The sequence below is a fragment of the Dermochelys coriacea genome, chromosome 11, assembly GCF_009764565.3.
Source record: "Dermochelys coriacea isolate rDerCor1 chromosome 11, rDerCor1.pri.v4, whole genome shotgun sequence".
NCBI classification, from domain to species: domain Eukaryota; kingdom Metazoa; phylum Chordata; order Testudines; family Dermochelyidae; genus Dermochelys; species Dermochelys coriacea.
Window position 1 is genome coordinate 18294266 of NC_050078.2, and position 26910 is coordinate 18321175.

Consider the following 26910-nt stretch of genomic DNA (forward strand, 5'->3'; position numbering starts at 1 on the left):
TGAAAGCCGTGGCTCACCCACTTTTCCTGTCCTAGCTATGCCATTGGTGTACAAAGTATTCTAAGAAGTACCTTTTGAACTTTTCTGAAAGGCAGTTATTTACAGAGACGCGCTCATAGTAGGTAATTTGGCTACATGTTGTGGGGCCATTGGAGCGGATCATTTGTGTTGCAATTCCAAGAAATTAAACTTTCCCTAAGGCTAATTTGTGGTGGGTGATTTTTAGAGCAAGTCACTTAGCCTTTCTGTGCCTCAGTTCAGTTCTCCGTTCAATGGGGATAATAGCACTTCCCTGCCTCACGGGTGTTGAGAATAAATACATTAACGATTGTGAGTCGCTTAAATACTACTGTAATGTGTGACTTAAAATTACAATAGAGGATTTGTTTTTTAATTCACATAGTAGATGTACACCACTACTTCTCCGTTCTTAGCATTTCTTCTCCAGTCAGTTAAAGATCAAAATACAAATGCCGATCAAGAAAATGAGAAAGGCTGCAATTACCATAAATGTGTGCAACAGAATCATACAGTAGCTCAGTCATGGACCATATGCTTTCAGCTGCTGCTGTCTCTTTTTTAAAAGGGATCCTGAGTAACTGAGGTCTGTAACAGCCACATCCAGAAAATGGCTGCTTCCTCGGGGTGCTCCAAATCTGGCTGTATGAGTTGTACATTTCATTCTACTGTATTAGCCAGCCAAACAGTCGTCTAGCTTGCCATCTGCGATTGCTAAGGGGGGATGAATACTCCTTACAGTGGGTAGTCATAATTAGCCAAATGTTGAACACAACTATTTCCAACTTCTGAAACAAAGATTGGTCAGGGCATACTTAGATAAGCCACATCTCTGATATAAGCAGTCTTGTAACACCAACTTCTCAATAACTACAAGGAGTCTGGTGGCACTTAAAGACTAACAGATTTATTTGGGCATAAGCTTTTGTGGGTAAAACACCACTTCTTCAGATGCATGGAGTGAACATTACAAATGCAGGAATTATATAATGACACATGAAGGGAAGGGATTTACCTCACAAGTGGAGAACCAGTGTTAACAGGGCCAATTTGATCAGGGTGGATGTAGTCCACTCCCAATAATAGATGAGGTGGTGTCAATTCCAGGAGAGGCAAAGCTGCTTTTGTAATGAGCCAGCCACTCCCAGTCCCTATTCAAGCCCAAATTAATGGTGTTAAATTTGCAAATGAATTTTAGTTCAGCTGTTTCTCTTTGAAGTCTGTTTCTGAAGTTTTTTTTGTTCAAGTATAGCGACTTTTAAATCTGTTATAGAATGTCCAGGAAGATTGAAGTGTTCTCCTTTTGTATGTTACTATTCCTGATGTCCGATTTGTGTCCATTTATTCTTTTCCCAAAGGACTGTCCGGTTTGGCCAATGTACCATGGCAGAGGGGCATTGCTGGCACATGATAGCGTATATAACATTAGTAGATGTGCAGACATTAGTAGATGTGCAGGTGAATGAGCCTCTGATGGTGTCGCTGGGTCCTCTGATGGTGTTGCTAGAGTAGATATGGGGACAGAGTAGGCAACAAGGTTTGCTACAAGGATTGGTTCCTGGATTAGTGTTTCTGTGGTGTGGTGTGTAGTTGCTGGTGAGCATTTGCTTCAAGTTGGGGGGCTGTCTGTAAGCGAGGACTGGCCTGCCTCCCAAGGTCTGTGATAGTGAGGGATCATTTTCCAGGATAGGTTGTAGATCGTTGTAAACCTACAAGATCTTTATCAAGCATTCTTAAAACTACAATACCCACCTGGGGAAGTGAGGAAACAGATTGATAGAGCAAGACGGGTACCCGGAAATGACCTACTACAGGACAGGCCCAGCAAGGAAAATAACAGAACACCACTGGCCATCATGTACAGTCCCCAATTAAAACCTCTCCAGCACATTAAAAACGATCTACAACCTATCCCGGAAAACAATCCCTCACTCTCCCAGACCTTGGGAGGCAGGCCAGTCCTCAGTTACAGACAGCCCCCCAACTTGAAGCAAATGCTCACCAGCAACTACACACCACACCACAGAAACACTAATCTAGGAACCAATCCCTGTAGCAAACCTTTTTGTCTACTCTGTCCCCATATCTACTCTAGCGACACCATCAGAGGATCCAGCCATACTATCAGAGGCTCATTCACCTGCACGTCTACTAATGTTATATATGCTATCATGTGCCAGCAGTGCCCCTCTGCCAAGTACATTGGCCAAACCGGACAGTCCCTTGGTAAAAGAATAAATGGACACAAATCGGACATCAGGAGTGGTAACATACAAAAGCCAGTAGGAGAACACTTCAATCTTCCTGGACATTCTATAACAGATTTAAAAGTTGCTATACTTGAACAAAAATACTTCAGAAACAGACTTCAAAGAGAAACAGCAGAACTAAAATTCATTTATAAATTTAACACCATTAATTTGGACTTGAATAGGGACTGAGAGTGTCTGGCTCATTACAAAAGCAGCTTTGCCTCTCCTGGAATTGACACCACCTCATCTATTATTGGGAGTGGACTACATCCACCCTGATCAAATTGGCCCTGTCAACACTGGTTCTCCACTTGAGGTAACTCCCTTCCCTTCCTGTGTCATTATATAATGCCTGCATTTGTAATGTTCACTCCATGCATCTGAAGAAGTGGTGTTTTACCCACAAAAGCTTATGCCCAAATAAATGTTAGTCTTTAAGATGCCACCAGACTCCTTGTTGTTTTAGGCTAACACGACTACCCCCTGATACTCAACTTCTCAATGTTCTCCTCTGCCTGGCTTCAACAATGCCTAGTAATGTTTAATATACTCCTCCTTCCACCAAATATGCATTGCCTTTTTAAAATCCTTCCACGGGACTGGCATAAGTAACCAGGGGGGAGCTATTCACTGCACTTAAGGACTTCCTACAACATCTGAGATCCACTGGCACAATGGCATTACCAATCTCTAGTGAAATTTGTGTGTCCAAGAGACAAAGCTTTCTCTTCAAATGGCCCACAACTCATTGTTAGAAAAGACCAGAATGAAGATAGTTCTCAGTGTTTAGAGAACAAAACATAAAGCCCAGTTCTTCGTCTAGCCTCTGCAGTCACCCTCCCATCATCCCATTTAAAAAGAAAAAGAGAATCACCTTCTTAATGAATTACGGAAGGAGAACTGGCTGCATATAACTTTTTTGTGTTCCCTTCTGTAAATGTATAAGCCTCTTAGATGCCACAGCAGTGGGCATGGTTATATGAAAAAAAACAAAAAAAAAAAAACACCTAGCTATATTTACTGCTCATCCAGTAGCTACAGGAACCTTGAACCCAGAAGGCATTTCTGAGGGAAGTTATTTGAATAGATACAAGCTGCAAAACCTATCCAAAGTAAATAGTCTGAAGTAAACCCTGTAGAAAATAATAAGGCTGTCAGCAAACTGCATAGAAGTCAAACTAATTGTGGGAGATGATTGACACCGTAAATAACACCTCATAATACCAAGTATCGAATATATCATCAGATTGGATGCCTGATTATTATTTATATGTATTATAATAGATGCTAGGTTGTGGTGTTGTAGCCACGTTGGTCCCAGGATATTAGAGAGATAAGGTGGGCCAAGCAATATCTTCCGTTGGACGAATTTCTGTTGGTTAGAGACAAGAAACTCAGTGAGTACATTTCCCAAACTTGAAGAAGAGCTCTGTGTAAGCTTGAAAACTTCTCTCTCACCAACAGAAGTTGGTCCAATAAAAGATATTACCTCAGCCACCTTCTCTCTAGTATATGCTAGGATCCTTTGCTAGGACAGAAGCCCATTATACTGGGCACTGTATAGACCCTGAGTCAGCTATAACAAAAAGCAGAAAGGAGCAAGGGAGGGAAGAGTAAGGGAATAACATTAAGTGCATGCATTAAAACAGGCCTCCAATATGCACAGCAGTTTTTTTTAATCCATCACAGGAGAAGATGTAGCAAGAGCCGTCTGTATATCATATAGTACCATTGGGTTCAGATGACATACCAGAGAGGAGTTTGCTTGTATGGAAATGACCAATGATATAATATTCAAACTCTTTTCACCATATTAATCTATTTCTTTTACTAACTTGTATTTTCTTTTAGAGGAAGAATAAGCCTCTAGCATATTGATGTTTCAGTGCTCAGATCTCCCTGTACTACCCAAACATTCTTAATGTATTCACTGGTGCCATTTCCTGAATTGCAGAAGGCAATGTTAACTTGCTTACTGGGCATTTCCAGAAAATTTCAGTCTCTACTGCTGAATACCTAGTGTATGCTCAATCCTGCTTCCTTCGCTCTGTTGCCAGTATTCATTAAGTTCTAAAAATGATTTTCTGCTGTATGAGTTTTGGCTTGGGTCAGTAGTGGGATTTATTAATGTCTGTCTGCAAAACAAGACCTACAATATTGGTGTCACTTTTGATCCCTTTCTCCCCCTTTCCTGCAGATTCTGGCCAATGCTAAATCCCACTGGTTCTTTAATTATCTCCAGAATTCATCCCTTTCTCTCTGTTCCAGCTTCCAAAACCTTGATCCTTGTTTTGTCATCTCTCACCTTTGCTGTTACAAACACCTTCCTTCTTGCCTCACACACCCATGCCTTGCACTCTGCAAATCTCTCAGCATGCTACTGCTAAAATAGTCTTCCTGACTGGCTGGTTTCATCCCTCTCAGCTTTCATCCCTCTCTTCCTAGAATCAATGTACAGACTTCCTCTCTCCTTCAGTGTCATATGGGAACCCAAATACAGGCCCCAGTCTGTCCAGGTTAATGCAACTACCCTGGAGTCAGAGACTTCACTGGTGGCAGAGGAATGTTTAGCAATCAGCTCGTGCTCAATATAACTAAAACTGAACTCTTAATTTTTCACCCCAAAATTCTCCCTACCACCTTCTTTCTTGATCACTGTGAACAACGCTACCCTCTGGCCTGTCACTTAGGCACCATATTCTGCTCAGACCTCTCTAGGTCCTCAATCAAGTCTCTGACTCAAGGGTACCTGCATTAATCTGGACAGACTGGGGCCTGTATTTGGATCCCCATTGCTTTTTCATGTGTTCGGGGGACCCACATGAGTAACGTTTTCTTGGGTCTTCCTCTTGGCCTCAGGTCCAATAATTAGGGTTATCAGAAGGTGACCAGTACTAGGGTGATGTGGGCTTAGCCATTCTCCTCCCTCCTTTTTCCCCCAGGAACAAACTGGTGTGCCTCTTTTAGTACAGGCTTTTGGTCTTCCCTTTGGGCCCTGCACTGTATGTAGGGTCTTGCTAGTAAGTCTGAGTCAGCTGCCTCTGCAACAGAAGCTGGGGATTTCTCCCACACAGCTGGGCAGATATCATAGAACTGCTCCTGAGCAGTTAGATCTACCAACTTGTTATGCTTCTGTCCCTTTACTTTTTATCCATTTCCTCAAATAATCCATCCTTTTATGAACATAATCCCTGTGGTCTACCAGCATTATTGAGGTTTCTAAACTTTAAGCAATATACTTATGGTGTGACTTGACCAGTTAAAGCTTTATGGCTATTTCACTTGGATCAGGGCCAGACTGTCTCTCTCTCTAAGCCTACATCTCACTTGTTCTCAGTCTCTGTGGGTGAATCATTCAGATCTCATTGCTCCTTATGTTCTGAGAGTAGAGATCTCATCCTGTCCTCATTTTTTCCTGTAGCATGTAAGCCACATTCAGTACAAGTTTTTCCAAATGTCTTTTGTTGTACTTGACATATGTCTCTGGTTTTACTCATCTTCTCCTTCCTCTGTTCCCTTATTTCCCTTACCTGAAATAAACAGTAAATAACAAACAGTAACCTTTTTCTTTGTTTCCAACCTTCTCATGACTTTCTGAGTATCTATATTATCTGGTATATAAGAGCTAGCAGCGTGACCCTTAGCTAACCAGCAATATTCTACTGACTACACCACTGTGACTCTTCCCAGGATTGTGAGGCACCTTGCTTCCACCTACCCTTAGCGTGAGGAAGCCTTGTTTATTCCCATTCTGGGTCAGCACTGCCTTCAAGGCCTCTGCAGACCCCACTCTCTCTCTTTTCAGGTTAACGATCGGTACGCTCCAAACTCCGAGCAATTCGAGCGTCCCCAGAGTGTCCAGCCTCTGATCCATGGACACTCACTGAATTCGCAGATCTGCTACTCCTAAAGGAATAATACATATCAGTTGACCAGTTACATCTCAGGATTACCACTCTGCTCAACGCAGCACTTAGATATGTTTACAGGAAAAATGAGAAGTGTATTTAACAGAACAGAGATTTGAGAAGATGCAAGTCAAATTAATGGAAACAAAGGGTTAAATATAAAATAAAATCACAACACGCTTTTTAGAGCCTAACTAGGTGTTAAGCCATATAAAGCAAAAGCTCACCCAAAATACCCCCCAGCATATTACAGCCAGGCTTGGCCGTGATCATCCATCCATCCATGATACAAGTCACGCTGTCCTCTTGCCTCTTCAGTGGAAAGTTCCCTTGTAACTCTTTGCAGTCCCAATAAACTCAAAACAGCTCCGCACCCACTGGCAGCCAAACCTCCCCCCACCCCATCCTCCTGCCCCGAGCGCAGCATCCCAGCTCCTACCCCCCCATCCGCCAGCGCTTCCCACCCATCGCCTAACAGGTGTTTGGCAGCACTTAGGACTTTCCGGGAGGGCGGGAGAGGAGTGGGGACGTGGTGCGCTTGGGCGAGGAGGTGGTAAAGAGGTGGGGCAGGGGCAGGAACTTGGGAGAAGGGGGTGGAATTGGGGTGGGGAGCTTGAGCACCCACGGGGCAGAGGGGAAGTCAGCACCTATGGGCAAGGTGGTCTCGGTGAGTGCAAGAGGGGGAAGCCAGGTTAAAGAGGATATAGAATGGTTAAGAAGGAGGAGAACTTCACACAACAATTGTAGACAGTGCAGTCAGTGAGCTTATAAAGGAAGAGGAAAAGGGAGATGGGGTGGTGCTGGCTGGAGAAGTAAGTGCTGTCAAGGGTAGGATGTTTTTAAGATTGGAGAGACTAAAGCATGATTGTATTGTGAACAGAAGGAGCCAGAAGAGTGGGAGAGGTTAAGGAGAAAAGTAAGGGAGGGGATGAGGATGGGTTCCTGGGAGATGTAATGGGGTCAGAGGGGCAAGTGGAGGGATTTGAGTAGGAGACAGATAAACGTCTGTATCTGTGATAGAAGGGAGAAGGTGTTGCAGGGGGGTGAGGTGGGGGAAGGGGAAGGTGAGCCATGTCCTGTTTTGTCAAATTTCTCTTGGAAGAAGTCAGTGAGATCCTGTGTGGAGAGGGAAGTGGAGGCAGGAGCAACGGAAAGTTTGAGGAGTGACCATGGGTGAGGGATTCAATTAAGCTAGAGAAGTCAAGTTTTTAGCTAGGAGGGTGGCAGAACCAAAGGAGGAAGGAACACATTTATAGTTGAGGAAGTTGGCCTGATCACAGGATTTCCACCCAAAATGGTCTGCAGTGTGACAGCAGGAGTGGAGGAAGTGGATGTCGGGGAGGGCCAGGAATGGGGTTGGCACTTGGCAGGGCATGCTTTGCAATGGGGAGAGGCAAAAAAGTTAAGGGTGCAGGAGATTGAAGCATGGAAAGCATCAACAACCATATAATTGGAAGAAAGATGAGAGACAGCAGGGAAAGAAGACTGAGAGCAGACAAGTAGTGATCAACGCTGAGGGTTTGGAAGTCATGGAAAGGTCATGTGACTGTGGTGGGGGAGGGGCTGATGGATGATGATGATAAAGAGAATGGGTGATGGGCAGAGAGAGAGAGAACTCAGCAACAGAGAGAGAGCAGAGAAAGGGAGAGCACAGTGATTGGTGAGGACCAAGCCAAGTGAATGATCTCTTTGACTAGCAGGAGAGTTGAATCAGGGCTGCACAGCAAATGAAGAGATGAGGGCAAGGATACTTGCAGCTAAGGGGTCAGCATGGTTACCAACATGGAAGTTGGAGTCACTGAAGACAAGCATGGGAGGAGAGATTCATGGGTTGAAATCAGAGAGGAAGGCTGATGAGGAGGAGTTAGGTGGATGGGGACAGCAACACGGACTGGGGAATGTACGATACAGAGCTGTTCAAAAGAGGAAGAGTGGAAAGGGGGAGGCATTGAAAGCAGCAGGAACAGGTCTGATCCAGGGCAAAGAGTGTGAGAGGAGATGCTTCCATAGAGAGGACAGCCACACAAGCAGCCTCAGATGAAGGATACAGGTCTGTATGAGAGCCAGGAGCTAGAGAGGGTGAGATATGAAGAGGTTGCGATTGTCGCAGTTTCAGGGATTAGTGCGCCTTTGGTCCTCTCCGGTCTGCCTCGAGGGCACCCACTTAAGGTTTCAGGCTCTCACTGGCCACCTTTCTTGGGTGGGGACCTGCCTCTATCTCTCTCCAGATTGGGGATATAGGTTTGCAGTCTCTGTGTTTTTTCCACCGAATGCATCCGATGAAGTGAGCTGTAGCTCACGAAAGCTTATGCTCAAATAAATTCGTTAGTCTCTAAGGTGCCACAAGTACTCCTTTTCTTTTTTGCGAATACAGACTAACACGGCTGCTACTCTGAAATCTATGCAAACTGTTATTCCTCCACCTTTATTCCCCAGATGGCATGATCTGGGTCCAGCATCTGTGGTTAATCTCTCTCCAGAGGCTATAATAATGTACACTGGTTACAATGAACTCAAAGCAAAATACATTTCTTCTTAAAGGAGAAAGCATTAAAGAGAAAACATAAAAACAATAAAGGTCCTATACACATGCTAAAAGCTCATCAGATTTCACCCATTAGTTTTATGGGGCCCTACTAAGCCAAAGTCTTTCCAACCCTAATGCAAGAGTTGGACTGTCTGCTGAATCAAAAAAAGCCCTGTGTCAGTTTAAACTCTGCCTTTTTATGCCAAAAGATTTTTCTTTGTCTGGTGGTCTCTGGAAAGTCCAGTTTGAAACATTAAATGTAAACCTCTCAGGGGGTGGTACCTCTCTGGATATGTTTATAATCTGTGTGATTCACCTTAATTACCACCAATTGTTTTTAGTTTCTGGAGGAGCTGTGGTAGCCCCTCTTTCCCACCCCCCCACTCCAAGTTGCATACAATCCCTGACCCACAGTGATATATATACAATTGATAAATGTACTACAGTATGATCCCCTAAGATATTGCATGAGATGTTGGGGGACTAGTGTGCAGATGGGGAGAGGAGTGGAATCAGGATGGAGGCAAAGGTCACCAGAATTGAGGAGGAAGATGTGGACACAGGACCTAGATTTGTGCTGATGAGAGGAGCTGGGGGCGGGGAGGGGTTGTAGTGGAGAAGGAAAGAGGAGCAGGTAAAGCTGGAGGTAACAGTAGAGGGGTCAGGGTGACCAGACAATGGAGATGGAGCAGTGGGCGGAAGGATGGGAGAATGACACAGAAACTCCCCACTTAACTCTTCTCGCTTAACATTATTTCGATCTTATGTCACTGCTCAATTACAGAATATGCTCCATTTAAAGTTGTGCAATGCTTTGCTATAACGTCGTTTGGCTGCCTGCTTTGTCCACAGCTGGCAGCCCCACTATCAGCTCCCCTATGTCCCTCCGGCAGACTCCGCAGATCAGCACCTACCCACTCTTCCCCCCACCTCCTGCCCGCAGCAATCAGCTGTTCTTGCGGCGTTCAGGAGGGATGGGGAGGAGCGAGGACTCAGTGCGCAGGCTCCCCCTCCCTCCCCTGCCTCTTGAACGCTGCAAACCAGCTGATTGCTGCGGGCAGAAGGCAGGGGAGGGACGGGGGAGGCTGTGGGCAGAGTCCTCCTCCGTCCCTCCTGCCCTCTGAGTGCCGCAAGCCAGCTGATTGCCTCAGGCAAGAGGGAGGGAGGGAGGAGGAGCAAGGACACGGTGCGCCTCCCCCCTACTTCCTGCCCATGGCAATCAGCTGGCTTGCAGTGTTCAGGAGGCAGGGGAAGGAAGGGGAGCCTGCGCACCGTGTCCAGGAGGTGGGGGGAGGAACAAGGACACGGTGCGCAGGCTCCCCTTCCTCCCCCCGCCTCCTGAACACCACAAGCCAGCTGATTGCGGTGGGCAGGAGGGAGCGGGGAGGAGAGAGGACATGGCATGTGAAGTAAAGGGGGAGAAAGAAGAGGCGGGTTAAGGGTGGGGGTTTGGGGGAAGGGGGTGGAGTGGGCAGGCCAAGGGTTGAGCCCCCCGCCCCTGGTGCTTGCAGAGTAGGGGAAGCTGCCGCACAACGTGCTTCTCCTAGCGTACAGCACCTTCAGCCTCCTTGCCTGCCTCCTTGTCTCCAGTGCCAGTGGGCTGTGCCTGTGTGGGGTAGGACGGGGGCACCTCCAACTATAGTACTGTACTGTATAGTATGGCCAAAAAAAATTTCCCTGGAGCCTAACCCCCCCCCCCCCCATTTACATTCATTCTTATGGGGAAATTGGATTCGCTTAACATTGTTTCACTTAAAGTCACATTTTTCAGGAACGTAACTACAATGTTAAGTGAGGAGTTACAGTTCATGTTTATGATGCAGAAGTAGACAGTTGTGGTAAAAGCCATGGGTAAGTGGCAAGATCTGCTGGGTGCGGTGTAAGTGTGCATGAAGCCAGAAGAGAGGGCTGTGCAATAGTCCTGGTCACCTCTCCTTTAATACAGATCAGTTTTGATAGTAGAAATATCTTGCTGTGTGCAAACAAAGCGTTCTGCCTATCTGATTTAAAAAATACAGTTGTTTAGCAAAGCCAAGAAGATCTGTGTATCTTAGGTTGCAAGAATGGGGGTTTCTAGTATTTTCCACTAGTGCTTTTGCAGCCTGTGTTGATTAAAATTATGAACTATTAATTACTACAATGGTCCAGCATCTTTCCTGAGTTCGAGTGTAATGAAGAGCCAGGCATTTCCCAAGTGGGGGGGAGGGATGGGTTTGACCCCATCGCCACTTTCAGATGAGTGGAAGAGGTCCTAAAGTTTGTTGAAATGCTTGTATATAGATTGGGGAACCCAGCTGGGTTGGATTTCTTTTGCTCCTTAATGAAGTTATGGCTTCTACTAAATCATTTTCATGTGATTTGCTTTTCTAAGTAATCTTTTTGCATGATATTTAGCTTAGGGTATTCATCTACTGATTTTGGGTTGACTGCTTTCAGAACATAGAGTAGGTCTGAGTAAGCTAAACATGGCTATAACAACATTGGAAATGTATTAGTCCCAGGATAAGAGTGAGACAAGGTGAGTGAGTGAGTATCTTTTACCTTACCCTCCTTGTTTATCTCTAAGCTAAATATTGCATTTATTTTGAGTGTTTTTATAAACACAGGAGCATAATGACAGCAACACTGACTTCTGCTCCCATGGAATTCCTAGCAAGCCCTGTTAGTGATGATATCCAAGCTGGCCAGCGCACTGTTGCTCTTCTGCCTCTCCTCAATACGTGTGCAAGTATCTTGGGCCTTTAGTGGCTTCTCTCCACGAATAATGTTGAGAGTTAGGCAGACGGTGCACACACACACTCTTCTTTCTCCACAACATCGTCAGTAAACCAATCGCTTAGGCCCCAGTGCAACTTAAGAATCCTGCCTCTCTGCAGATCTTAAATTGAAGAGCAGGAAGGTGCTGTACTAGCCAGCCATTATAAAAGCAGCAGTGACTACTTGAGCATGTACAGAAGTACAATGGTAGCAGCTACTGTCATGATTCCCCCGTCATTATAGTCACTCAGTCCTTGTGGTTACCCTTCCTTTGTCTTGACATTGATATGTGGTGCCATTTTGTTAAATGCGTGCATTTTCCTGTGCCATCCGCACCATCCTACCCCATTACTTCCCAACAAGTCTCCTCACTGGCAGAATAATGTTTCTTGTCTAAACAGAACTCAAACATACAGGGTAGAATACTTGTTCCTATTTTTAATCCATCCCTACAGGTTTTATAGCCAGTCCTTAGAACTGGGTAAGATATTCCAAACTATTTTTATTATTCCTTTTTTGCCTACTAAAAAGTAACCAGCTATTGAAAAAGACCTTCTATAAACTATATTCAAGGTATGAGTAGTGCTTTTTCTGTATCTTAGGTTTTTCCCTAGTGTCCATTTATACTGCAAAGCATCTTTGATGTCTTTTCCTGGGAAGACGCATCATAACAGCAAATGGCTTTGTTTTAGGCTGACTTCATATTGATCAATTATGGCCCCGTTGAAGCTGTAGGGAAATATAACACAAATGAAATAGAAGAGAATTTGATAAAGTTGCACACATTGAAAGCAGAACAAATGAACTTTTCCATCCGTTATTTTTGCAGGTTGAAAACTGGTGTCCTCATTTACCTTGGAGAGCAAAAAATCCTGATGAAGAAACTGATCAAAAATCAATGGTGAGAGCAGTGGTGGTTTTCACCATGTCTTAAAACTTATTTAAATGTTCAGTGAAATTGTGCAACAGATTCATTTTCATTCTTCAGCTTATCGTGTACTATATAGGCAAGGAAGCAGTTTGTTAATCAGTCCACAGACAAAAGTCAGTGGGGCTTTTGCAGTGCATAAAGTTAAGCATGTGTACAAAATTGAGGGCTTCATATTGCTGGATAGTTACAAAGGTGCTGAGTATCTTCCGTGGCCGTTTGGAATTGGTGTAAACTGTCCATTTAAAAAAAAAAATGATGGATTTGTTCACTACAGTCTTTCTCTAATCATAACAATAATGTCTCAAGGGCCAGAGTCTCAGCAAATGGCTCACACACTTGATCGTATTTTAGTTTTGTGTCAGCATTTTTATTCTTCCTAAAATTTGGTTTTTCTTCATATGTTCCAGAGCTATAAACATTATCATCTGATGGTATAATACTTGCATATAGTAGGGTAATTGTTGGGCTATATAATTAACCTGACTGTCGATAAAGGCTGCCTCCATTCTGCAGAATCAGTTGTTCTTAGGTTTATATGTTCTAGCAGAAGGAATGTTTCCAGTTAAGGCTGCTTTCTTAATGTTGTCATGGCTAACTTTTTCTTTCTTCAGTCATTCATGACAAATAATTATGGTGCCTTTGGGCTACTTCTCGTTTGTTTCTAGTGCATTTTAATCATAGATTATCTGAGGTAGAGCCAGTTAGGCTCACTTTGTAATCACATAATCAAACACAGAACTATGATACTGTACAAATAAAAATCCTTTCTGAGCTCTGCATAAACTCATGACTTTGGTATTTTCCGGGCTATAAGGCAGTAATAAAAATAATTGACAGTTCTGTTGTGATGGTGATTTCCAGCCAAAGGTCTCTATAGACATTATAAGTGTTAATTAAAGCCTTAACCACCTGTGAGATAGCTGGTATATTTTTCTTCATTTTACAAATGGCGGATGTGAAGCATGGAGTGTTTAAGTATGACAGATTGTTACTTAAGAAACTTACACTGTACGAAGTTCTGATTTTATTATTTAATGTTTAATTGAAGGCTGAAATTCATACCGACTTTGATCTCCTCTACAAAATGATGTCAAGGCATGAAGAATTCCGATGGATGATGTTGCGCATCAGACGAATGGCTGATGCGTGGATTGAAGCAATTAAATCACTTGCAGAAAAGCAAAACCTGGAAAAAAGAAAACGAAAAAAAGTGAGTTTTTTATTAACTGCTTCTGGCAGTTGAAATCATAACAGCTTTTGGAAAGTGTGCTTGTCATCTAAGCAATGCTTGAGGGGAAAGAGGTAAAAATTGCTTAATCTCTTGTTTATTCTTACTCCTGTTTCCAAGAGAATCTCAGAGGGGCTAGTAGATTATTTTGCGTGTAGAGGTTTTGAGGGAAAGGGGTTGGGGAGGGTGCAGGATTTTTTAAAAATATATACAGGGTTGCTATTTGTTTGTGTTTGTGTTAGAGAAGGTAGGATCAAAGGAATATGCCTTACACTTGGAGTTGTGTAAGTGGGGAGGTTTGTGATGGTCCTTAGTTCCTGCAGGAGTTTGTGCCACAGTTTCAGACTGGCCCCTGGGAAAGTTCTGTGTCCCACAGAGACAAGATTTACCCTTATTATAGATTGCACCAGAGGAGTGGAGTTGTCGACTACAGTCTTCATCCCAGAGCTCTAGATGGATGGACTTTTAGATATGCTGGGCCAAGGCTATGGATTTCCATGAAGATAAGGACTGAGATCTTGAATGTGATTTGAAATTCTCTGGGAAATCAGTGTTGAGAACAGAGGACAGGTCTGATGTGTTGCTGAGGAGCTGTTCTACAGCAATTTATACTAGTTGGTATTTCTTAAGCAATGAAGACTTCATGTCCAGGTGTATCACCTTTGTGCAGTCCAACTGAGAGGTGGTAGACATAAATAACTGAGGCCAGGTCATCATCTGCGAGGATGGAATTGAGACTTTTAGCTAATCCAAGATGATAGAAAGTATTGCTGCTGTGTGAGAGCTTATCAATGAGGTATCCAAGAGGACTCCTAAACTAAAGACTGAATTGACCAGTTACAGACCAAAGGAGACTTTAACTTGTCTGCAATTCTTCAAAATGCTTTTCTCTGTCAACTAGTATCACTTCTGCTCAGGTTCAGCTTCAGCCAGCTTCTCTTAAACTCTGAGCTGATCTCATCCAATCACTGAGCCCAACTTTGTGATAGTGCTGTGGTTGTGTGTGGTGAAGGATAGGTAGGGCTGTGTGTCATCTTCAGGTACCAGCAACATGAGTCAGTGTTGTCTGACCAGTTCACCTAGTAACTGTATTTCATTGAAAAGGGCCAAAGAGGGAACTCATCCTTGTGGGATGATGTGTAGTTTTCCATTCCTATTTGTTGGGTGCATCCCTCCAGGAAGGACTCAGACCATATCAGCGTATTGCCCTGGATTCCTGCCACCTCGCTCAGACAAGACAACAATATTTCATGATCGACTGTGTCAAATGTTGCAGAGATAACCAGGAAGATGAGAATGGATGTTTTCCCTCAATCAGCTAGCAGGAGACCATTCATGAGTGCCACTGAAATGGTTTTAATTCCATGTCCTGGCCTGAAGCCAGGTTATTCCAGGTCCAGAATATTAGTTTCAATTCATTGAGCTTGTAGCTGACCTTTAGTGAACTTCTCTATGAACTTAAAGAGAAATTGGAGGTTTGACATAGGGTGATAGTTGGCTACGTCTCCTGAGTGAGTTTGCTCAGTTTTGGTCTAACTATTTTGTGTCTGAAGGAAGAAGGGAAGGTTCCTTCTCTGAGGCGTTGGCTATTTTGGTCAGGAGTGGTACCAGTTGTTCCTGACTATCTTTTAAGAGACAGGAATGATGCAGCTTGGACTTACAAATCTTGGGTCGAGATTCCCATAGAGCAGCCAGAACTTCTTGAGTGAACTATTTAAACTGTGGGAATGCAGTTGGGCTATTGGTTGGTGGGGATAGCTGGTGCAGATCCATACTGTTAAAGAATATGTCCTGAATGTCCCAAGATGATCTTGTCAACAAAGTAGGATGATAGTTCTTCACAGTGCTTTGTGCTCAGTTATGATACAGGCTGTAGTATCATAAAGGATTTGGAGAGCTTCAGAGAAAAATTCCCTCCATTGGGGTGGGAGGTGGGGCACCCTTGTCATTCTTGTGTAGTCCAGAGTGGTTTGTGTTTGCAGCCATGTGAAGTAGCCACAGAGAGAAACATGTCCTGTCTTTCTCAGCTGGAGTGTCGAGCTAATGCAAGTACCTAATGAGAAAATATGGTCCTCCAAGAGCAGAAGAAATACTGCTCTGTCCTGTAATTGATCTTGTCTTTATTAGTCTTCAGACTCCTTTAATTTTTAATGGGAATTACTTAACATTCCAATGTTTGAATGATGAAATTGCTATCTTCACATATTGTATAAAATGTGAGTTAATCATAACATTTTATTTTCTGTTTTCCTTATTATAATCTTTTTCATCTCAAACTTTATTGGGACAAAAAGGCAAACACCTTTTTACATACAGAATCGTAATTTTCTCTATATCAGTCTGCTTCCCCTCATTTTTAATGCATTCTTTTGTTGTATAATCACATTGTTTAGATCAGGGGTTCTCAAACTGAGGGTCGGGGGTCAAGAGGTTATTACATGGGGGGGTTGCAAGCTATCAACCTCTACCTCAAACCCTGCTTTGCCTCTAGCATTTATAATGGTCTTAAATATATAAAAAAGAGTTTTTAATTTATAATGGGGGGTCGCACTCAGAGGCTTGCTATGTGAAAGGGGTCACCAGTAAAAAAAAGTTTGAGAACCACTGGTTTAGATCATATCTGAGAATGTAAAAGATTAAAAAAGGCACTCCAGTGGTTTGTAAAAATGGTCTAAAGCAATGAAGTAGTACTATTGCAATGAGTAGAGTGGTGGGGCTGTTGAGAAATGTAACAATTCTTTGATTAAATTAGCTAAAAAAACGGATGTGTTTGAGATGGAATGTGGAGAGAGCAAGAAGGAACCAACGTAAGGTACATTGGTTAATTAGTTGCAGAATTAATGTTGTTACTGCTTACACGTGGCTTTCTTTTTCAGATCCTTGTTCATTTGGGACTTTTAACAAAGGAATCTGGATTCAAGATCGCAGAGAATGCATTTAGTGGTGGCCCACTTGGTGAATTAGTCCAGTGGAGTGATTTAATTACATCTCTCTACTTACTGGGCCATGACATTAGGATTTCAGCTTCACTGGCAGAGCTCAAGGAGTAAGGAGATTATTTTCAATTATGAAACTAGAATACAAAAAAGAAATTGTAAACTCCTAAAGACTCTATTAGTACTGTATATAATTTCTTGAAGAGGAAAATGAAAGTGATAATTCACTAAACAGGAGATAAGAAGATTATTTTCATGAGCTAAATATATGCACTGTGAAAGGATATTATGTTTTTATTGTAGCTGCAGCCTCCTGAGACTTCATAAATTAATGGTGGAAAATTCAAACTAAGCAGCTTCATTTTTTTACCATTACGGGTGCTTTAAACATCTGCAACAAGATAGATTACTTACTGTTCTAATTTCATGTCCTTTAGCTTAAATTTATAATATTCCCCACTCTGCATCCAACTATTTACAGTCCTAAATAAATTAATTTTAATGCAGTTAAGTGCTCTGAAAATGCTCATATTTCAGTCAAATTTACATTAGTCTTTTTTGTAGGATAAAGTCATTTTGGTTTTTAGTCTGTGACACTTCGTCCTATTTTAATACTTTTTATAATGCACCTGTTTAAGATTGGGCATTTGTCCTTTTTTCTGTAGCTTTCATTTTTACAGTATATATAATGAAACCATATTATAGTGAATTCTGATATAATAAAACAGTTAACAGCATACTAAAAGTGATATACACATTGCTTCAGTATATATCATTTGCATTGTGAAAATTACTGCTCAGGTTGTATTTGTACCTCCGTTTAGGTTAGAGAAATTATTCAGTGACAAGAGTCTACTATAAAAAGTCTTTATTTTATTGTACCTAATCCATTTTTCAGTATACTTCTTAGAATATTTTACTGGTTTTCAGCAGTAAGAGATTAAAATTGCACATATGCAGTTACTGTCTTTGCAAAATTAGAATAATTAACCAATGTGGATTTTTAATGTAATTGGATTATCAATACAAATTGCATATCGCATGAATGCAGAAAGGTGCTGACATATTCCTCCCCTCCCCCCCTTTTTTATGGATAGGATTATGAAGAAGGTTGTAGGGAACAGATCTGGCTGCCCGACCCAGGGAGATAAAGTGGTAGAACTTATTTACATTGATATTGTGGGACTTACTCAGTTTAAGAAAACGCTTGGTCCATCATGGGTTCATTACCAGTAAGTATTACTTTTATCTGACCATTTGCAGAAGCTCTTTAACCAAAGCAATTTAGTAGCACATGTGCAGTAAATATATAAAATACTGAGTACCTTCCAGTCTGAACTGAATTTATTTGAGAATCAAGCTGTTAAAAATTACTTTACTTCCTCAGGGGTCTTTCATTGTTAGGAGAATAATGAATAAAGAGTCTATTGCCTCTTTCTTTTCTAAACCATCTTTCTCCTCCCCTTTGAAAGTCTGCAAGACACAGTATAGCAGCATTATAGCATGCAGGATGCATTGTAGCATTTCCAGAATATTGTTATATTACTGAAATTGTGTATTCCACCTAAGCTGCTACTTTTGCGCTCTCTTCATTTGCTCCTTATGAGTGCTTTGTTCTTTTTACCTTAAATCAAATGATAAATGTACCAGCAAGTAAATTGAGTTCACTTTTTCAATTGAAGTAGTGTGTGTCATCTTCTGTAATGTAAAACAAAATCACTAACTTAGTCCTCATGAAAGGTGCTGGATTGACAGTCCTGGTGTTACCAGCTTGCTTTGTTACTTTGACTCTTCTGGGGGTGGGGGTTCTGTACTTCTATCAATGTACTGCATGTGTCACTTGTGTTCTCATACGGAGCTCTACTTCTCCCTGCTGCAAGTTCCCTCCCAATGGAGCTATCCTGCATGACCTAGGTTCCCCAGGGCTGGGTTCTTCCATCCCCAGAATCAGACAAACACACACACGTTAACAGAGCTCGTCTAAGAGGACCAGGTTATTCAGCACGTGCAAGCTGACCCCTTATATGTCCCTGTACTCAGTAGGCTGAGTCGAGCAGCATTTCCAAGCTGTCCCTCTCATAGGCCCTTGGATTCAGCAGGCTGGGTCCAACAGCACCTCCAAGCTGTCACTTTCCTATGCCATGGGCACAACATAGAGTATGCCTGAGCAGGCTGGGTCGAGCAGCACTTTCCATCTGCCACCCTCATATGCCCCTGGACTCAGCAGACTGGGTCGAGCAGTACTTCCAAACTGCCACCCTTGTATGTCCCAGGTTCAGCACGTCCCTATCCCCACTTTCACGTTATAATTATTCTGTAATTCTATAATTATCCACTTGATGAGCAAACCCCACAGGATTTTTGGGTGCTGCAGGGATCTTTTAGCTTAGGTATGAGGAGCGTTGCTGCAGAGTGAATGAGAAAACGAAAAAAACACCCATGGGAGGTGTGGCAGGGGCGGGGAGAGAGAGAGAAGCAACCAGCTTAATCATGAAAGTTATTTATTGCCAGGTAATAACCATAGAGGAGCCAAACAAACAAAATTGTTATAATATTAAATCTAACTTAAATTTGATTATAAAAGTCAGGTTTAGAAAACTATAACTGATCACACAAGTCAGGGTCAGAAGGCTATACCTAGAAAGAGAGAGCTGGGTTCTCACCACTCCATGAAACTTGAATCAATTGGGGGTCCGAGGTGGTGGTGGTGGTAGCTGAGGGTCCAGAGTGCTGGAGACAGGCAGAGTCCCCAGCATGATCAGTCAGGAGAAGATGAAGTCTGAATGGAACTGAAGCAGATTTTGGATTCAGGGATCAGAACACTTACTTGAGCATGGGTAGAGGTTTTTGTAGAGAAACAACAATGGTTCAAGGGAGAACACTAGATTTGTTTGTGTAAACTGATGGCTCAAGGAAGTATACCAAAGTTGTTTTGTTCAGGCTAGCCAATGGGAACTGATCATTTCTGGCTATGGGCGGTGTTCCTTGGAGGGAGCTCACAATGCAATTAGGGAACTTCACTATTTTGGATACCAATAAAGGATTTATTACTGGAATTGGTCTGATAACTACTGAGCTGGGTGTGTGCAGGTGTGGGTTCATTAACATCTGGAGCAGAGATCCCCCATCATGCAATGCTTCCCTGGTTTTCTGGTCCCAGAGTTTGATGCGGTTCTTGCCTTGGAATCTCTGTTCTCCATTCTGTATGTTAATGGTAATGCCTCCTTGTCCCATCTTCCATGCAAATGAAGCTAGGGGAGTTTCCTTAATCCTGACATCCTTATCCCAGGGGTTTAGGTGGGTCTCCCACTGCCTTTTCATTGCTTTTTGTAAGTCTGTCTTCCCATCGGTTTTGGTTCAAGCAGAGGCTGGGGTGGGGAGGTCTTTCGTGAGTCAGACAGGCTGGGTACTATGCCCTGGTTCCCCAAGAACACAGAGCTGCTAGGTAACGCTGGAGACTGATGACCTCTGTTTATCCACTTGCATAGTCAGTGGCAATACCTTTCGCACATTATCCCAACCTTGAGCTGGAGAGAGCCATCTTTACGGATGAATGAGTAGTTCAATCTCTCTTGTGTTTACTGGGGCTACAAGTTGTGATGGCTTTTGTGACTGACATATAAAATATCTGTTCATTGGGAACTGAACTGAGGCCACTAACTGCTGCTATTATTAAGGGCATGAGAGTAAACTGTCCCACTGCATAGGAAAGATAAGTAGTATGGCAAGAGACCACCCTGGCTTAACCCGGAGATCTTCAATGATCTGAAACTCCTACAAAAGAGTCCTACAAAAAAGTGGAAACTAGGTCAAATTATAAAGGATGAATATAAACAAATAACACAAGTATGTAGGGGCAAAATTAGAAAGTCCAAGGCTCAAAATGAGATTAAACTAGCTAGAGACACAAAAGGTAACAAGAAAACATTCCACAAATACATTAGAAGCAAGAGGAAGACCAAGGACGGGGTAGGCCCATTACTCAGTGAGGGGAAGGGGGAGGCGGAAGTGCTACATGACTTTTCTTTCAGCTTTCACCAAAAAGATTTAGTAGCAACTGGACATCTAACATAGTGAATGATAGTGAAAATGAGGTATGATATGAGGCTAAAATAGGAAAGAACAAATGAAAAATTACTTAGACAAGTTAGATATCTTCAAGTCACCAGGGCCTGATCAAATACATCCTAGAATACTCAAGAAGCTGACAGAGGAGATATCTGCGCCATTAGCAATTGACTTTGAAAAGTCATGGAAGATGGGAGAGATTCCAGAGGAATGAAAAAGGACAAATATAGTGCCAATCTATAAAAAGGAAAATAAGGACAACCTGGGGAATTACAAACCAGTCATCTTAACTTTAGTACCCGGAAAGATAATGGAGCAAATAGTCAAGCAATTGATATGCAAACACCTATAAGATAATAAGGTGATAAGTAACAGTTGGCATACATTTTTAAAGAACAAATCATGCCAAACCAAACTAATAACTTTCTTTGACAAGACGTCAAGCCTTGTGGACAGGGTGAAAGTGGTAGATGTGGTATATCTTTACTTTAGTAAGGCTTTTTATACTGTTTCACATGACCTTCTCTTAAACAAACTAGGGAAATACAACTTAGATGGAGCTACTATAGGGTGGGTTTTTTTAAATTTTTTGGCAATGTTCTGCATATTTGTCACAATAAAACAAACGCAATAAATATATAATCACACCATTTTCAGTTATTTTGGTAATTTATTTCAAAATATTTGTCAGCAAATTATTGAAAATGGTGTGATTATATTGTGTTACTTTGACAAAATATGCAGAATTTTGCAAAATTTTAAAATGAATGCAGAATTTTTAATTTTTTGGTGCAGAATTCCCTCAGGCGTAAAAAATGGGAAATGACTGCCTAGGAAGAAGTACTGCAGAAAGGGATCTGGGGGTCAGAGTGGATTGATCACTAGCTAAATATGAGTCAACTGTGTAACACTGTTGCAAAGAAAGCAAACGTCGTTCTCAGATGTACTAACAGGAGTGTTGTAAGCAAGACACAAGAAGTAATTCTTCCGCTCTACTCTGCACTGATTAGGCCTCAACTGGAGTATTGTGTCCAGTTCTGGGTGCCACATTTCAGGAAAGATGTGGACAAATTGGAGAAAGTCCAGAGAAGAGTAACAAAAATGGTTAAAGGTCTAGATGACGTGACCTATGAGGGATGATTGAAAAAATTGGGTTTGTTTAGTCTGGAGAAGACTGAGAGGGGACATGATAGCAGTTTTCAAGTACATAGAAGATTGTTACAAGAATGGAGAAAAATTGTTCTCCTTAACCTCTGAGGATAGGACCAAGAAGTCATGAACTTAAATTGCAGCAAGAAATTAGGGAAAAACTTCCTAACTGTCAGGGTAGTTGAGCACTGAAATAAATTATCTCTCTTTCTGTCTCTCTCTCCCCCTCCGCTCCCCCCAACCTGGAACTAAAATAGCTTATTGCAGAATGTTTCAGTGTGCTGTAAAAAAGAATCCAAACTCCTGGATTTAATAAAAAAAAAAATTGACTTGCAATCTTGACTTTCTAAATTGCTTCTAAATCAAGTTGGTAGTGTCACTGAAAATTCCCAATAAATTCTGTTCTTTAAAAGTGAATGTACTGAAATGTATACTTGAGTAGGAAGAAAAAAGTCAGCTTAGCCTTTCTCCCAGCCTCAGTTTTTTCTAAGACATTCCATCTTTTCCATCATAGGTTTATTTTAAATTACACTCATGCCCAAGCTTGCACATTACAGAATTCTCTCACAGGGACTTTGAAGGAAATTCGAATTAAAGATAGGTTCTGCTCTTAGGAACACACTAATCAATCTAATCTTGATTTCCATTGAATTTCTTTGGTTGTCTTTCTGCCAGATATGATTCTGTCATTAGGCCAGTGTGGCAAAAAAAATGTGTAAAATAAAAATGGTCCCTTCCCTTTTTCCCCATTTAATTTGCTATTTGCCATGTTTTATAATGAAGATATGTAAATGTAGCATGACACCAGCATTGTTTGATTAGCTTTCCATTTTTCTTATTTCATGAATCATTACATCTTAAAATGTCAATATATTTTCCCTATTTTTTCTAATTTGACTTTTTTCCAGGTTTGTGAGTTTAGCAATTAAATTTGGCTCTAAACAAATTTGTGTGAACTACAGTTTTTCTTTAGTTTTGCTTTTTAAAATAAATTGTGTTACCAATGCCCCTACCCCATACACATAGAGTAACATAAGCTTCTTGTCAAGTTTTGTCAGTGAAAGAATTTACTTAACATGGATAATTCCAGTGTCAAAGCAGATGTTTACATATATTTTAGTTTATTCCAATAGAACGAACATTATCATATAGAACTGCTACCTTATCATTGCCTCTTTACTAATTTCTGTCATCTTTTTTTAATATTTAATAGCTGTACAGTCCTTGTTATAACTACAGTATGAGCCCTTTTTTTGTTCTATAGTGAAGCTAAGGGTGTTTCTGTGCTTGCATTTCTTACTTTTATGTCAGTTAAATTCTCTCAGCAGTGTCAGTATGCTGACCAGTTTAGTCGGCTTGTACAGAACAGGCTTGAATGGGATTTAAATTCAAACTTGCTGTTTGTTCATTTCAATATTCACTGCCATACCAGTTTTGTGAGAGAACTTGAGCTCAAAGGAAGTTATTGATGATTTCAAATTAGGTGACTAGAGTTAGCAGCTCCAAAAGCAGTGACTCTGCTGCTGGGAGTTCTGAAATTCTGGATGAACCAAATCCTGTTTTGTTCATTTCTCTCGGTTGTAGCACCAGTGATGACATCAGGTAACACATGCTGTGTGTCCAGTATCATTGGTGCTGCCAGTATCATAGAATATTAGGGTTGGAAAAGTCCTCAGGAGGTCATCAAGTCCAGTCCTGCTCAAAGCAGGACCAACACCAACTAAATCATCCCAGCCAGGGCTTTGTCAAGCCGGGCCTTAAAAACCTCTAAGGATGGAGATTCCACCGCCTCCCTAGGTAACCCATTCCAGAGCTTTACCACCCTCCTAGTGAAATACTGTTTCCTAATATCCAGCCTAGACCTCCCCCACTGCAACTTGAGATTATTGCTTCTTGTTCTGTCATCTGCCACCACTGTAGTGGGGGGACCAAAACTGGACACACTACTCCAGGTGTGGCCTCACCAGTGCCGAATAGAGGGGAATAATCTCTTCCCTCGATCTGCTGGCAATGCTCCTACTAATACAGCCCAATATGCCATTGGCCTTCTTGGCAACAAGGGCACACTGCTGACTCACATCCAGCTTCTCATTGACTGTAATGCCCAGGTCCTTTTCTGCAGAACTGCTGCTTAGCCAGTTGGTCCCCAGCCTGTAGTGGTACATGGGATTCTTCTTTCCTAAGTGCAGGACTCTGCAATTGTTTTGTTGAAGATCATCAGATTTCTTTCGGCCCAATCCTCCAATTCGTCTAGGTCACTCTGGACCCTATCCCTACCCTCCAGCATATCTACCTCTCTGCCAGCTTAGTGTCATTGGCGAACTTGCTGAGGGTGCAATTCATCCCATCGTCCAGATCATTAATAAAGATGTTGAACAAAATTGGCCCCAAGACCAACCCCTGGGGCACTCTGCTTGATTCCAGCTGCCAACTAGACTTTGAGCCGTTGATCACTACTAGTTGAGCCCGACAATCTAGCCAGCTTTCTATCCACTTTATAGTCCATTCATCCAATCCTTGGATGCATTAGATCTGGACCCATGGACTTGTGCATGTCTAGCTTTTCTAAATGGTCCTTAATCTGTTCTTTCACCACTGAGGGCTGCTCAGCTCAACTCCATACTGTGTTGACCAGTGTGGCAGTCTGGGAGCTGACCTTGTCTGTGAAGGCCGAGGCAAAAAAAGCATTGAGTACTTACGCTTTTTCCACATCTTCTGTCACTAGGTTGCATCCCCCATTCATTAAGGGTCCCACACTTTCCCTGCCCACCTTCTTGTTGCTAACTTACCTCAGACATCAGATAACATATGCTGTATGTCCAGTATCATTGGTGCTGCCAGTATCGTGAATGTACCGAAACTGATTTGGCTTTGGTGTATATGGTTTATTTCAGAATGGCAAAATACCTGAGGCCTTAGATGGGGATTTTAAAATTTTCTGCGTGCTTCTATGGGTCTGTTTCATTCATGGGCATTGTGTTAAGGTAATGCATAAATATTAATAGTTTAATGTAGTTTAAAATATGTAGCTGATTTCCTACCTGAACACATGCATTCTCCATACAGGTTTCAGAGTAGCAGCCGTGTTAGTCTGTATTTGCAAAAAGAAAAGGAGTACTTATGGCACCTTAGAGACTAACAAATTTATTTGAGCATAAGCTTTTGTGAGCTACAGCTCACTTCATCGGATGCATTCAGTGGAAAATACAGCGGGGAGATTTATATACACAGAGAACATGAAACAATGGGTGTTATCATACAGACTACAAGGAGAGTGATCACTTAAGATGAGCTATTACCGGCGGGGGGGGGGGGGGGAGAGCAAGAAAACCTTTTTGTAGTGTTAATCAAGGTGGGCCATTTCCAGCAGTTGACAAGTAGGTCTGAGGAACAACTGGGGGTGGAGGTGGGGGTAAATAACATGGGGAAATAGTTTTACTTTGTGTAATGACCCATCCACTTCCTGGACACTACGGTGCTAATAAGCGATGGTCACATAAACACCATCCTATACCGGAAACCTACCGACCGCTATTCCTACCTACATGCCTCCAGCTTTCACCCAGATCACACCACACGAACCATTGTCTACAGCCAAGCTCTACGATATAACCGCATTTGCTCCAACCCCTCAGACAGAGACAAACACCTACAAGATCTCTATCAAGCATTCCTACAACTACAATACCCACCTGCTGAAGTGAAGAAACAGATTGACAGAGCCAGAAGAGTACCCAGAAGTCACCTACTACAGGACAGGCCCAACAAAGAAAATAACAGAACGCCACTAGCCATCACCTTCAGCCCCCAACTAAAACCTCTCCAATGCATCATCAAGGATCTACAACCTATCCTGAAGGACGACCCATCACTCTCACAGATCTTGGGAGACACGCCAGTCCTTGCTTACACACAGCCCCCCAATCTGAAGCAAATACTCACCAGCAACCACACACCACACAACAGAACCACTAACCCAGGAACTTATCCTTGCAACAAAGCCCGTTGCCAACTGTGTCCACATATCTATTCAGGGGACACCATCATAGGGCCCAATCACATCAGCCACACTATCAGAGGCTCGTTCACCTGCGCATCTACAATGTGATATATGCCATCATGTGCCAGCGATGCCCCTCTACCATGTACATTGGTCAAACTGGACAGTCTCTACATAAAAGAATAAATGGACACAAATCAGACGTCAAGAAATATAAAATTCAAAAACCAGTCGGAGAACACTTCAATCTCTCTGGTTACTCGATTACAGACCTAAGAGTGGCTATCCTTCAACAAAAAAGCTTCAAAAACAGACTCCAACGAGAGACTGCTGAATTGGAATTAATTTGCAAACTGGATATAATTAACTTAAGCTTGAATAGAGACTGGGAGTGGATGGGTCATTACACAAAGTAAAACTATTTCCCCATGTTATTTCCCCCCCTCCCCCCACTGTTCCTCAGATGTTCTTGTCAACTGCTGGAAATGGCCCACCTTGATTATCACTACAAAAAGGTTTTCTTGCTCCCCCCGCCCCCCGCTGGTAATAGCTCATCTTAAGTGACAGGTTTCAGAGTAGCAGCCGTGTTAGTCTGTATTCGCAAAAAGAAAAGGAGTACTTGTGGCACCTTAGAGACTAACAAATTTATTTGAGCATAAGCTTTCGTGAGCTACAGCTCACTTCATCAGATGCATTTGGTGGAAAATACAGCGGGGAGATTTATATACACACACGGAGAACATGAAACAATGGGTTTTATGATACACACTGTAAGGAGAGTGATCACTTAAGATGAGCCATCACCAGCAGCAGCGGGGGGAAATGAGGAAAACATTTCATGGTGACAAGCAAGGTACAGTCTGTATGATAACACCCATTGTTTCATGTTCTCTGTGTATATAAATCGCCCCACTGTATTTTCCACTGAATGCATCCGATGAAGTGAGCTGTAGCTCACGAAAGCTTATGCTCAAATAAATTTGTTAGTCTCTAAGGTGCCACAAGTACTCCTTTTCTTTTTATCCTCCATACAGCAGATCAGTATCTATCACCCTTTTCCTTTTTCCACAATCTCTCCAGCAATGGTTCACTCCCAGACAGCAACCTTTTAACAAGCTTTTTCTGAAAAGAACTAA

General features: G+C 42.3%; 1 protein-coding gene across 4 annotated transcripts in view; it reads left to right on the forward strand.

Annotated features, from left to right (window-relative positions):
- The window catches only part of MGAT5 (alpha-1,6-mannosylglycoprotein 6-beta-N-acetylglucosaminyltransferase), a 251743-nt gene that overhangs the window by 116574 nt on the left and 108259 nt on the right, over positions 1-26910 (forward strand). For all 4 annotated transcript variants that reach the window (XM_043505031.1, XM_043505030.1, XM_043505033.1 and 1 more), the window contains 4 exons: positions 12292-12363; positions 13442-13603; positions 16498-16667; positions 17655-17789. In XM_043505031.1, the coding sequence (XP_043360966.1) occupies positions 12292-12363; positions 13442-13603; positions 16498-16667; positions 17655-17789 (539 nt within the window). The remainder of the gene's footprint in view (positions 1-12291; positions 12364-13441; positions 13604-16497; positions 16668-17654; positions 17790-26910) is intronic.